Below are 13,399 nucleotides of genomic sequence, written 5' to 3'. Positions count from 1 at the left end.
CTGTAACTTTACCTGCGGGGGTTGCTGTGGGACAGTGTTACTTTATAAAATGAGTGACTTTTAATATCATATTTAGTCATATTTGCGCTGTTTTATTTTTGTAATATCGATAGTTTTCACATTCAACTTTTTGAGGAGACACTGCCTCCCTTGCCTCCTCAGAGGAAACGCCCCTGTCCTAGGTGTATATGACTTTCTTCTTTCAGACGAATCCAGTCGGAGTTATATTAAAAATTGTCTTTGATATTCAAAGCCGTTTAATGGCAGTCAGCAGGTGTTGCAGTTCATCATTTCAAAAGAAGTGAAATAAAGTGCATCCATCCATAATAAAAAGTGCCTCACACGGCTGCGGGGGGTGAACAAAGGCCTCCTGTAGTGAATTGATGCATTTTTGTAAGAAAAATAACCATATTTAAAACGTAATAATCAATTTAATCTAACTTTACTAGGATTTGTAAAGAAGAATGTTGGAGAATTTCGACATAAGCCAAGAGGAGACTGGGTTTCCTTTGCTAAAGTAAGGAAACTTTGCTTCCTTTGCTCCTGTAAACAAATGTATTACGTCATTCTCCCAGAGCTGCTTCCGTATACAACTGTTGGCGCTAGCTAGATTAAAGAGATTATTACGTTTTGAATATGGATATTTTTCTTACAAAAAAGCATCGATTCGCTACAGGATGCCTTTGTTCACCCCCCGGAGCCATGTGAGACACTTTTTTTATTATGGATGTATGCGCTTTATTTCACTTCTTTTGGACTGATGAACTGCAACACCTGCTGACTGCCATTAAACTGCTTGGAAGATCAAAGACTATTTTTAATATAACTCCGATTGGATTCATCTGAAAGAAGGAAGTCATATACGCCTAGGATGGTTTGAGGGGGAGTAATTTTCATTTTTGGGTGAACTATCCCTTTAAGAATCCACCTAGTGTGTTGTATGCTACTAAGGGATCATGTAAAGAGCACTGTTTTCTCACTCTCACTGTAATTACCTTATCGATGTTGCAAGATTTTCTATTTCTTAAGTACCGTAACCTATTCCGGATTTTATCGTATACAACAAACCTGGTTAAAAATCGTTCAGGAGATGGTGTGTGTTCGTGTGCATTCACTTGTTTGGGCTGTCACTTGAATCATGGAATCTACTGCTTGATTCCAGAGTTATCTGCCTCTCATTCTCCCTCTTCTGTCCGCTGGGGTCTCAGGAGGATTCTGATTGCTGTCTCCATAGTGACTCTATGTGTCTTCATAAAGCCTGTTCAGAGTCTATACCGCTTGTCCTGTGTGCTGTCTGTTCCATGCAGATGACCTGCTATTCACTGCAAGGGACTCATGCGTGGAGTCCCAACATGGTCCATCTAAAAAGGGTTTCCCTGTACACCACCAAAAACATGTTGGAAAGGCACACCCACACTCACAAACACTCTTACAGCTCTTGTTTCAAATGCCTCCAACCCAAAACGAAAGTCTCATCTTTAACGTTTAACTCAATTCAATTTTGCTATCCTATTCATTATCGTCACACTCGTCTCACATGATTGTTATCAGCAGAGTCGGTTATAATGGTGGGGTAAAACTTATTTTGATCTGGAAAAACATTGTGTCTCGTGGGAACCAATTAAAAAATCAGAGGATCAAGAAGTGGACTATACTTTGCTTTTGTATTCTATGATTGATGGGTTCATTAAATCATCCGTTCACTTGGTAGACTGCATGACAGGACCAGAGTGCGGAGAAGAAATTTTGCTTTTGCAGTAATGTCATAATTGTCATAGGAATATCTGCTTTGATTCTGTTTCGTCTAAAATTTTATTTTCTGCTTTTTGTTCACAGATCCATGCGGTCAGTATGCACTTGTACATCATGTGAACCCTGAAGCATGCGCAGACGTCTGCAGACACAAAAGAATGAGGAGAGGATCGTTTTGAACGATCTATATTTTTGTCGCCCGATTCATAATACGAATTGACAGTCTCAATAAATAAACAGGGAGGCATGGAGCCAGATAATTGGAGATGTTAGGGAATGACATATCATGAAGGACAGCTTTTCAATTTTCAGTTTGAAGGGTGTACCGTGCAGCACAATTCCTCATTATTTAAAAACAATCAAACTACCCTGGCTGCCCTGCTGTTTGTAGTTTGCCGTCGAATATGATCACGAGGAAAAAAATCGTTGCCAATTTTGTCTTATTAAAGATGACCCCCATTGTCTTCATCTGCTTCTGACACTTGCCGCTCCCCTCATAAGCTGAAAATTAGCGGCTGAGGGTCTCTATGCCATGTCCTCCTGAAACGCAAGTCATATGGTTGTTCATTTGCAGGCTAATCAGAAAGCTGCACTATTAATGGAAAATGAATGAGGTCAATTTTGATTGAGGTTGATGGCATAGGCTATGCTCCAGTTGTCCTGGAATCCATATACTTTAATCAATCTATATTGAGAGAACCAGTGTCGGTTGTGAGGGACATTGCAATTTTAAAATATGAGACTTGAAGGGACGGTTGATGACTGCAGTCTCTGTCCTCACAATATAAGAAAAAGAAATATCAGGTTCAAGGTAGCTAGAAATAGTTTAATTTTTCTTTTGTTCATATTTATATAAGGTGTAAATGGTGAGTGCTTACTTACTTTATTTCTTATCCAGACTCTGAGAGTGAATTCCTTTTGAAAGTGAGCATCACTCTATCCTAATTGCTGCGAAGGGCAGAGCAACTGAAGTCTAATACTGTATGTGGCCATTTGAAACATCCCACACAAAGCCATACTTCACTGCCACTTTATTATGAATCTTAATGTTACCTTGATGACATACAGTAACCGCAAAGTTCATGTTAATAGATTAACATTGTTGTGGCAAAGAAATGTTTGCATTAAATATGGCCTCTGCGTGTCATATAATAAACTTTTTTAAACATTTATTTTAGTTGGCTATTTGTGCAGTACATGATAAAAACAAACATGATTGTTTAAAAAAAATGTTTCAGAAATATTCCTATTGGAATTAAATTCCATAATATCTATGATATATTACCTAAAAAATGAATTGTGAGGATGTGTCACTCAATATCACATGATCGTAAACGATAAAATTACTTTCTTGAAGGGACTACTGAATGTACCCTTGGCTAAATGGTCCCTTGAGAAGAGATTTAGCTGCTTGGTTTATTTTGGAATGAACCTGGAAATAGCATCCACATCAGTACTGCAGTCAAGACCTGAATAGGTTGAATCTGAGTTGAGATTGAGACCAGAGGATGGTTGAATCCGAGACAAGACCAAGCCCAAATGATCCAAAGTCAAGTCAAAGACAAGGCCAAGATCATGAAAATATGTATGGTCTCTGGCTCAGACTCGGTTTAAACTTGTACTACAATGCTGGTCAACCTCTCTATAATTTTAAGATGAAATTAAATATTTGACAATGTACCTTTCAGTCCTGTTATGTCATGTTTCCCATTGGAGCAAAAAGATTGGGAAGGAAGGAAAGATTTTTTTTCTTCTTTCCAGTAGCTAGTCTGTGGGTATGTAGCAGGTTTTATAAGTTGCTACTTGTTAGTTCTACATTTTTGTGCATTTGATTGCACAGAAATATGTTTAAATATGTTTTCCCAGAAAAGAAAATGTGTATATTTTAAATTAAACTTACAGGAGAACTTTTGTAAATAGGTGGCTTCAAATAAATAGAAATGGACCTAGAGACACAAATCCCTTAATTTCTTTCTTTTTTAGCCATGAACACACAATATAGTCTATGTTATAGTGCATGTTTTATCAGCAGCTAATAAAGGGCTTCGTCTCTAAACACTGGTGACATTTCCTCTCCATTTGGACGCTTTATGCAGTTACATGGGATTATTTGTCGCGTTGCGGGAAGACATCCATGTGGCTGGGGGAGCTGTGCGCTATTCGCGCGCTTACACCTGCTGGTTACGTCAAGCCATTCGTCTCGCGCGGCAGCACGCCGTCGTCTTGGAAACGCTCGTTCAGCGTCGGAAGCCTGTGTGAGGTTGTATGGACGGATGATGGAAGAAAACAGCAGAGAACATCTCGACACTGGTGTGTAAAATCCAAAAAACATTAATACAGAGTAATTTAATATTTTTTTCTATTCACAGACTTTCGTTGGGTACTGTCTGTGCATGTATAACTTAGTGAGTACATTTCGCTGTTAGGTGCATGATATGGAGCGCTTCTTCCATGTAAACACAGTGACTGTTTGCTAACGTTAGCCGAATAAACCTTATTTATGTATCGTATGTTAATCAGTGTTAATCTATGTATCGTATTGCGATAAATATTCATTTAACATAACTGCATAAATCATAAAAAGCAACACCACGTGTGTTTGTCATCCAGCTTTGTTAAGGCGGACATTTCCATGTAACGTACGATGACATATTCACACTTACTGGCTCTACTGCACCTTTACGAAACTATACTATATTTGCTATGCATTTATTTATTAAATATACTAGACATGTAATATTTTGCTAGTATTTACTTGTATTTACTAGCTGTACTACCCCTTACTACTTCACTAGTATTTATATAAGCTAGGTTACAAGCAATCGGATAAGACAACCGCCTTTATTTGAGAGTTTTCTGATTTTAATGCCCTATATATATTCATACGGTCTGTCTATGTATATATATATATATATATATATATATATATGTATATATATATGTATATATATATATATATATATATATATATATATATATATATATATAGATATATGTATATGTATATATATATATATATGTATATATATTATATATATATATATATATATATATATATATATATATATATATATATATATATATATATATATATATAGATATATATATATATATATATGTATGTATGTATATACATACAGTACAGGTCAAAAGTTTGGAAACATTACTATTTTAATGTTTTTGAAAGAAGTCTCTTCTGCTCATCAAGCCTGCATTTATTGATCAAAAAATACAGAAAAAACAGTAATATTGTGAAATATTATTACAACTTAAAAATACTTTTCTATTTGAATATACTTTAAAAAAATAATTTATTCCTGTGATGCAAAACTGAATTTTCAGCATCATTACTCCAGCCTTCAGTGTCACATGTAACATCCAGTCTATCACATGATCATTTAGAAATCATTCTAATATTCTGATTTATTATGAGTGTTGGAAACAGTTCTGCTGTCTAATATATTTGATGAATAAAAGGTTAAAAAGAACTGCATTTATTCAAAATAAAAAAAATCTAATAATATATATTCTAATAATATATTTTATTTAACACATCCTTGCTGAATAAAAGTATTGATTTTATTTAAAAAAAAGAAAGAAAAAAAAATTACTGACCCCAAATTACTGACCAGTAGTGTATATTGTTATTACAAAATATTTATATTTTAAAAACATAGCTTCTTCTTCTTCTTTTTTTTTCTTTTTACTTTTTATTCATCAAAGTATCCTAAAAAAGTATCACATGTTCTGAAAAAATATTAAGCAGCAGAACTGTTTCCAACTTTGATAATGAATCATCATATTAGAATGATTTCTAAAGGATCATGTGATAATGATCCTAAAAATTCAGCTTTGAATCACAGAAATAAATGATCATTTAAAGTATAATAAATTTAAAAACAATTATTTTAAATTGTAATAATATATCAGAATATTAATTTTTTTTTTCTGTATTTTTGATCAAATAAATGCAGGCTTGATGAGCAGAAGAGACTTCTTTCAAAAACATTAAAAATAGTAATGTTTCCAAACTTTTGACCTGTACTGTATATACATATACATATATATATACATACATATACATATATATATACTATATATATATATTATATATATATATATATACGTATATATATATATATATAGAATATATATAATATATATATATATATATAAGATATAGTATATATATATATATATATATATATATAGTATATATATATATATATATATATATATATATATATATATATATATATATATATATATATATATATATATATATATATATATATATACGTATATATATATATATATATATGTATCTTTATAAACACAGACACATGAAAATTAACCCTTCTGCGTCAATTAAAAAAAGTTACAAATAGGTTCATATAGGACAAAAATGTCCATGTCCAAAAACTATGGAAGCAGATTTGTGTGTGTGTGTTTTTGAGACTTTCCTGGCAGAGCTCTCTTCCCACGTGGGTCTGTCGTACTCTTTAGCCAATCCGATGCGAGCTTACCATTCAACCAATCATATCATAAGCCACTGAGAGTGCATTCAGAAGCTCGCAGCCAATCGGGGAGACGTCAAGAGAGAAGCCCATAGAAGCCCTGGCGTTACATTTTAAAATACTATACAAAATAATTAAACAGAATACTTACTCCTGCTCACTCACGCCAAAGAACTCCCCGCTCAAGCTCGCCGTCTCTGCAAGATTAACGATGGCAGTTTGCACGCACAGCTACTAGAAGATTTACATCTGTCAGACAGGTTGCTGACGTCATCGAGCTTAGTTTGAGTCTGCGCGTCAGAAACGGAAGTGCTAAAAAATCGCTAAAAATGGGCTTCACTTGTCTCAATTGAGTTCCAATTGGGTCGCTGTGTCCATTTCTTTTACTGTCTATGGGATTACTGATGTAAAGGCTTAAATTCCGTTCTAATTAATCCATATGGCGCAAAAGGTGCGCAGAATCGTGCTCCTTGAATGCATTCTCAGTGGCTTATGATATGATTGGTTGAATGGTAAACTCGCATCTGATTGGCTTAAGAGTACGACAGACCCACGTGGGAAGAGAGCTCTGCCAGGAAAGTCTCAAAAACACACACACACACAAATCTGAGTGGATTCGTAGTAAATGACGATTTGTACATTCAGACACTCGTACATTTTAAACATTCAAAGGTTTTTGTGCACTGTTGTAATTCTACGAATTGTGTTTTGCATTTGTGAAATGTATTTTATGAATATATAATTTTATTTTGCGCATGTCAATTGCTTTTTGTGAATATATATTCTCTTTTTTTTCACGCACGTGAATTTTTTTTGTGTGTACGTGAATTAGGTTTCATGCATGTGAAATTGTTTACACATGTGTGAATCATGTTTTTTGCGTGAATTATATTTGAGACTAATCTGCTTCCATAAAAAACTGTCATAAAAATTGGAAGCTTGGGAGTTCAGACTTATGTTTGGTCTCATTTTAAAGAATACTCTTGACAGATTATTGTTGAAGTTGTAAAACGTAAAAAAATTAAACCAAAAAAGTTATAGAGGTTTAAGTTGTGTTCCAAATTTGAGGTTGATATTTTAAAAAATGAGCTTTTAGTAAGACTTTGTTTGGGTGCAGCACAAAACTTTTCCCAGTTAGATTCCAGCAATGCTCCGCTGGAAAACACAGTGGTGTACAGTATAATCTCTCTCAAACATTACAGGTGCGCACACACACAAACACATACAAACCACACTCTGACATCCATTCCAACACACCCACACAATTATAGCTGCATAATTTATCCAACTGGCTCTATAATACAGCAAAAGTAGAAAACAGGAAAATGTGAGTTTTTGCTTTATAGGCCAAACCTGAGAAAATGGCACCATCTGGTAAACTTAAAAAAAAAAAGCCTTGCCAACAAAATGAAAGCCTATTAACAAAGACTGCATCATTTTATAGTTCAATAGTCCTGGGATTAAAAACTGCAGGTCCTCAAGGTCCTGAGAGGAAATATATTTTGTACCTAGTGTAAAATGGATTTATTAAAGGAAATGAGGGTGACATATTAAAATTCCAATAAAAATACACACATGTGTCAAAATTTATGCAGTTGGCATTAACACAGGCAAAATGAAAAAAAAAAAAACACTGAAAAAATTGAAAAAGACAAAAATGTCCAAGGGTTAAAATTATGTTTGGAAATGTGAGATATCAATTAAGACTCAATTAAGATTAAAAACTTAGGTGTTGGCATTGTTTTCTGTCATGCACACAGATCACAACTCTGTTGAAATGGGAGTTTTTAAATGCTGTGTTACAGGAATATGGTAACTATTGCCAAGAAATTTTGAAGTCAGCAACATGCAGAATATCATTGGTGAAATTTTTATTTCCTTCGTGTATCGTTCTTCGATATTGGAAACTGCAGGACAGTCACCACATATATGTACTTCTAAATTTTGTGTGACAGATAATGAAATGGGAGGAGAGGATGCACTTGTGGGGAATGTGAACAAACTGATGGTCACCCCTCCAGGATACACTGGACCACCCAAGAAAGGTCATATTGTCTTCGATGCCTGCATTGAGAGTGGTGAGAGATCTGAGTTTTTTTTTATTTTTTATTATTTTTTTTTTATTTGCCCTCTTTTCATGCTGTTGTGTACACTACTGTTCAGGAACAGCATTATATACAGTATGTATATATACACACATTTTGTAACATTCGAAATGTCTTTACTGTCACGTTTGATCAATTTAATGCACCCTTGCTGAATAAGTATTATTTAAAAAAAATCATGCTGACCCAGAGCTGTTAAATGGTAGTGCAATTTCTGCAGCATTAGCCATTAGGATGGATTTTTTTCCCCTAGCACTCGGCACATCTTCCATCATTTAGTCAAACTAGTTAGACACAAACTTACATTCTTGGCTGAGATTACTGAAGTTGATATGACTAAAGCAATGTTGAAAGCACAGCAGAATTTGCACTTTTTGAAGTGATCTGTCATCAAGCATGTTTTTACAAAAATCATTGTCAGTGTCTTTTGTTTAACCATACTATTTTAGCATATGGCAGCACAGCCTGAGAGAGACTATTGTGTGAGCGGGGATTTTGGATAATTATCTCCCTTTTAAATGGAGGGGGTGAAAAATGGAAGCGTTTTATTTGAAAGTGACTGCTCTTGTCAGTCTACCTCGCTGAAAACTGTAATTAAAGCAAGTTATGATATTTTGAAGAATGCTTTAAGTAAATGGCCTTTTTTTGGCACTTTTTGCCAGTCTCAATAAACAGTGATGTAATGAAAATAAAGTGCTTTTGCAGTGACAAGGTCAAGTGGGCAGCTGAGAGCAACTTTGGGCCAGATTGACAGTGAATCAGTATGGCTGGAACAGACACAATATCATTCTTTGCTGGGAGATTAGGTTCAGGGTCTCCAGCAGATGAGACTCAGCTTTCATTTTTTTGACAGCCAACCAATTCACCCCTCTGCAGGGAGAGAGCTCGCCTGTGGCTAGGCTCCCTGTGGAGAATTATAGTATATATATATCATTTTTTTTTTGTTCTTGGAAATATTCTGTAATAGTAAAATTTTTAGGTGGAGTGAGTCTTTCTGGTATTATCAGGTAGTTGCTTGTGGGTTTGGGTTGAATGTTAAACTGAAAGAAAGCAGCTGGTTTCAGATTCAGTGTCGGAAATGTAAGACTGACCACTTCGAATCAATTCCAGAGTTATATGATAAATCAATATGATTCTGAGCAACTCTTTCAGAACTAAAAATAAACACTGTTCACATCGTGCTTTAAGAATGGACTCATCTGTCATCATAGAGATGTTTATTTCTGTTATCAAAACAATGACGTTCCTCATAAAGATGTTGATGGTAGTCTAGGGGTGGGTGATGGCAAAAATATCATATTGCGATTTTTCTCACGATTCATGATTTTATTACAATTCTTTGTCATGTTGGTTTTACTATTTTGCAAGTTGTCTGAGCAAAACAGCCAGATTGATTACCCTATTTTAAAAAGAAAAAACCTTACGATGTAACAAAATATAAAATAAAAAAAGAATGGCTAATATTTAGGCAAAAAAGTGGACAAAGATAAAAAACAAAAAACAAAACATTTTTCTTTCTTTTTTTTATCTATGTTATTAAAAAATGAGAACAAAGATACAGATTACAAATACACATATACAAATAAAGCAAACTGCTTTATTTTTCAGGTAAAGTAAGTGTATTTAGCAGTAGCATTCAAGAAATTCATTGAACAACTATAAAAATAAAACACCATATACACTTCAGTGTATAAATAATAAAAAGAATATCCTGTAAGTTTCAGAACTGAAAATGTCCTTGTTACTGAAATAAAAGCTTTTGTTGACACCAGGCCTAGCGAACGCTAGATCCTGGAATGTCCCTACCTATGACGTAATAGATAGGTTAAACACCGCCTCCACAGAAGAATATTAACGCCTAATTCTGTAGCCCCGCCCACTGATTCGTGCATGACATAGTAGGAAAAAAACATAAGTGGCGCTAATCCGGATCAAGCAAAAAGATACACAGTAGCTGCATAACCTTCCTTCAGATTTAAATATTAGGAATGTGTGGTTGAACTTTATTTTTAATGAAGTTGCAGCTCACGCGAGTAAAAGATTGAGTGTTTGTTCGCTTTATTTCACTGCGGCTTCCTTTGTAAACAAGACACAGGTCGACGCTGGATTTCAGAGAGACTGAGATTAAAAAGCAATGCTGTGCTGTCTATATTGGATCCGACAGGAATGGTGCAGCACACTTATGTGAGTAAAAAATATTTGTGCTATGTGTCACTATTGCTTTGTTCAAGATCGCTTGACATGTCCTGATTATTTGTATGTGTCTAAAGTCACAGAAGTCTCCAGCTATGCAAAAAGTAGCTTTTCAAACAGACACACAGAAAGTGAGTTTACTATGCAAAACTGTTATCCAATTATTGCAGTGTGTGTATACTTCCAAATCTTCAATGTGGCACGCCCATAAAAACCAAGCGTTTCTTGAGCCGGCCTCAAAACCAGGGTAGAAAATAGCCTATTACTAAAACCAAACGAACGTCATAAGTGGACCACAGACAACAGTATAAAATAATAAAAAAGCCAGTTCATGGCCCCTTTAAAGGAATAATTCACCCCAAAATGAAAATTCTGTCATCATTAACTCATTAATTAAGTCAATGGGGACCAACAGCTGTTTGGTTACCCACGTTTTTAAAAAATATCTTCTTTTGTGTTTAGCATAAGAAAGAAATTAATACAGGTTTGGGACAACATGAGAGTAAATAATGACAGAATTTTAATTTTAACTATCCCTTTAATGACAAGCGGCAGCATGTTTAGTACTTTTAAGTCTGCTGATGCGTCTGTTTTTTTTCTCAACTGTTTACATAACAACTGTGTTTGTGAACCTTGTGTGTTTTTGACAGTATTACCGCAATTAGATGCAAACGATAACTTACTGTAGTAATCAGGTGTGTTTGACAGGCTTGTTAGTGTGCACACGCTTCAGGAGTACGCGCTCAGAGGAAGCACATTTCAGAACAGCACGCCAATGAAATGTTTAACCAGCAAGGCTTTATGGTGTGTGCACACCAAAAGCTAAGCGAATATTCACATCACATTGTCGCTCTAGATTACTCAGGGGATGTTTTTCGTGTCACTTGCACAAATAAAAACATTGCATAATACTCTCCTCCATTTTCTGATACAACTGGATGTCAATAAACTATTGATTGGCTTGTGCAACAACACGTCATGCACATTTTCCACTCGAGTTGAAAATGTTAAACTTGTGTGGGTGACGCGTTTGAGTAGTATATTGCACATTTGTGGCAATCGCGTTGCCCGGTGAGAATTTGTGTCTATTCGTCTATAAACTTTGTAAGTTATCTACTTAAATTCACTTTTGGTGTGGACACACTGCTGAGTAAACATTTGATTTGAATGTATGTCGCGTTGTACAGTATATTGAGACAGAAACGCCAGAACTGCAACTGATCGAATGTGCGCTGCTACGATTTCTTCAAGATCAGATCGTGGAGATATTTTAATTGTCAACTATCAAAAATCATGACATAGCACACCCCTATGGTAGTCATGTTAGTGAGCAGAGAATGGTTGATGTTTTTTGGCAATAAAAGGACATGGAATATTAACATAAGTTACAGAGCCAAAGTCAATATAAATAAATAATCAGGACGTTTTATAAGTTTCTCTGTTTTCCCCTTTGACTGCCCCCGAGGACCCCGAGGCGCTGATTAATGAACATCCAGCCGCAAGACCAGGATCTGCTAACATATATGACATTACCCCCATGTCTCTGGCTCTGCAAATTCTCTGTATGATTTATGGAATAGATATTAATCTGCTTCCAGTAAACGCATTATCCAAGTTGGAAAATGGAGAGGAATTGATGTTACAGCGTTAATGTCAACTTAATGTCCTGTTGCTGTTTCAGCAAAGCAACACTGCAGTGAAATGATGTTAACCACTTACACACTGACAAAAGGGAAGCGGCACTTTCTTGGCAATAGTCGTGGCTTTTGATGTAAGTGACTTTGAGAGCTGAAGCCCTTGTGTCAATTGAAGGACTTGAGATGCAATAGTTCAGCAAAGTTTTCAGAGCTAGGCACATTTAGTCATTAATCAAACACTCTTCTCTTTATGTTGAAGAAGATGTGGAAATGTAAAGGTTTGTGGCGATTAGGGCTCATTTGTCAGAAAGCCACCTGTCAGCGTGTGATAACTTTTCCCTCTTCGTGGCCTCTCTTTGTTACGGTGAAAGTCAGCACCTTCAAAATGGAAATGAGGTTTAATACACATAGTCAAAGGATAAAATATCCCCTCGGATAGCTCTTAAAAAAATTAAAATGATAGTATAGCATTAGATATCACTTAGATAACACTTTTTATAAATGGGTGTGCAGCCAGTGTAAGCAATTTCAGTGTGTGTGTACAGTAGAAACCAGTGTTAGCAAGTAACTAACTAGAACTAGTGATACTACTTAACACAATGTTTTAGTGGAATGGCATTTATTTCAGCTGTTTTTGAATTAGTGAAAGTTTAAGTCATTCTAATAAATCTAGGTCTATGGAAACACTTTGTTTAGGCAGTAAATTATATATATTTTGGTATATATATTTTATATATATATTTTCAGTAAATTATATATATATATGATTAATCTGTTCATTATTTCATTAATTAACCAGATAAAAAAAATGTAATTATTAGTAATTATTAAAATGCAATAAAAAATCATTTTAATCCATTATTTAAAATGTTATTCCACATCCTGCCCCGTGTTGTCCTCCAAACATGTTATGCAATTTGAAGGCTATAAAAACAAATATAGTGAACATATCTATGTTGGCTATGTTATACATTATATGCAAAAATTTAAATTAAAATTGTAATAAAACAAAAGCACAGAATAAATGTTAATTGATATGAGGAACACCCACTCACCTGAACATAAGTATATTACATTTACATCCATTAACTCCATTTAAGTCCTTTTGCTGTTACTGTACTCCTAAAAATACAATTACTTGTGTTACATGTAGAATTTTAAACCTATGCTTATCAAAATGCATTAATCCTGTTCT

The 13,399-nt window shown here is 34.7% G+C and overlaps 1 protein-coding gene across 1 annotated transcript in view; it reads left to right on the top strand.

Moving 5' to 3' along the window:
• The window catches only part of LOC109095330 (BEN domain-containing protein 5-like), a 254,294-nt gene that overhangs the window by 4,704 nt on the left and 236,191 nt on the right, over nucleotides 1-13,399 (top strand). Inside the window, exons 3-4 of the mRNA XM_042761912.1 lie at nucleotides 3,849-4,062; nucleotides 8,225-8,347. Of these exons, the coding sequence (XP_042617846.1) occupies nucleotides 3,849-4,062; nucleotides 8,225-8,347 (337 nt within the window). The remainder of the gene's footprint in view (nucleotides 1-3,848; nucleotides 4,063-8,224; nucleotides 8,348-13,399) is intronic.

Source organism: Cyprinus carpio, chromosome A8 (genome assembly GCF_018340385.1).
Source record: "Cyprinus carpio isolate SPL01 chromosome A8, ASM1834038v1, whole genome shotgun sequence".
NCBI classification, from domain to species: domain Eukaryota; kingdom Metazoa; phylum Chordata; class Actinopteri; order Cypriniformes; family Cyprinidae; genus Cyprinus; species Cyprinus carpio.
This window is presented reverse-complemented; position numbering and strand designations above follow the sequence as displayed.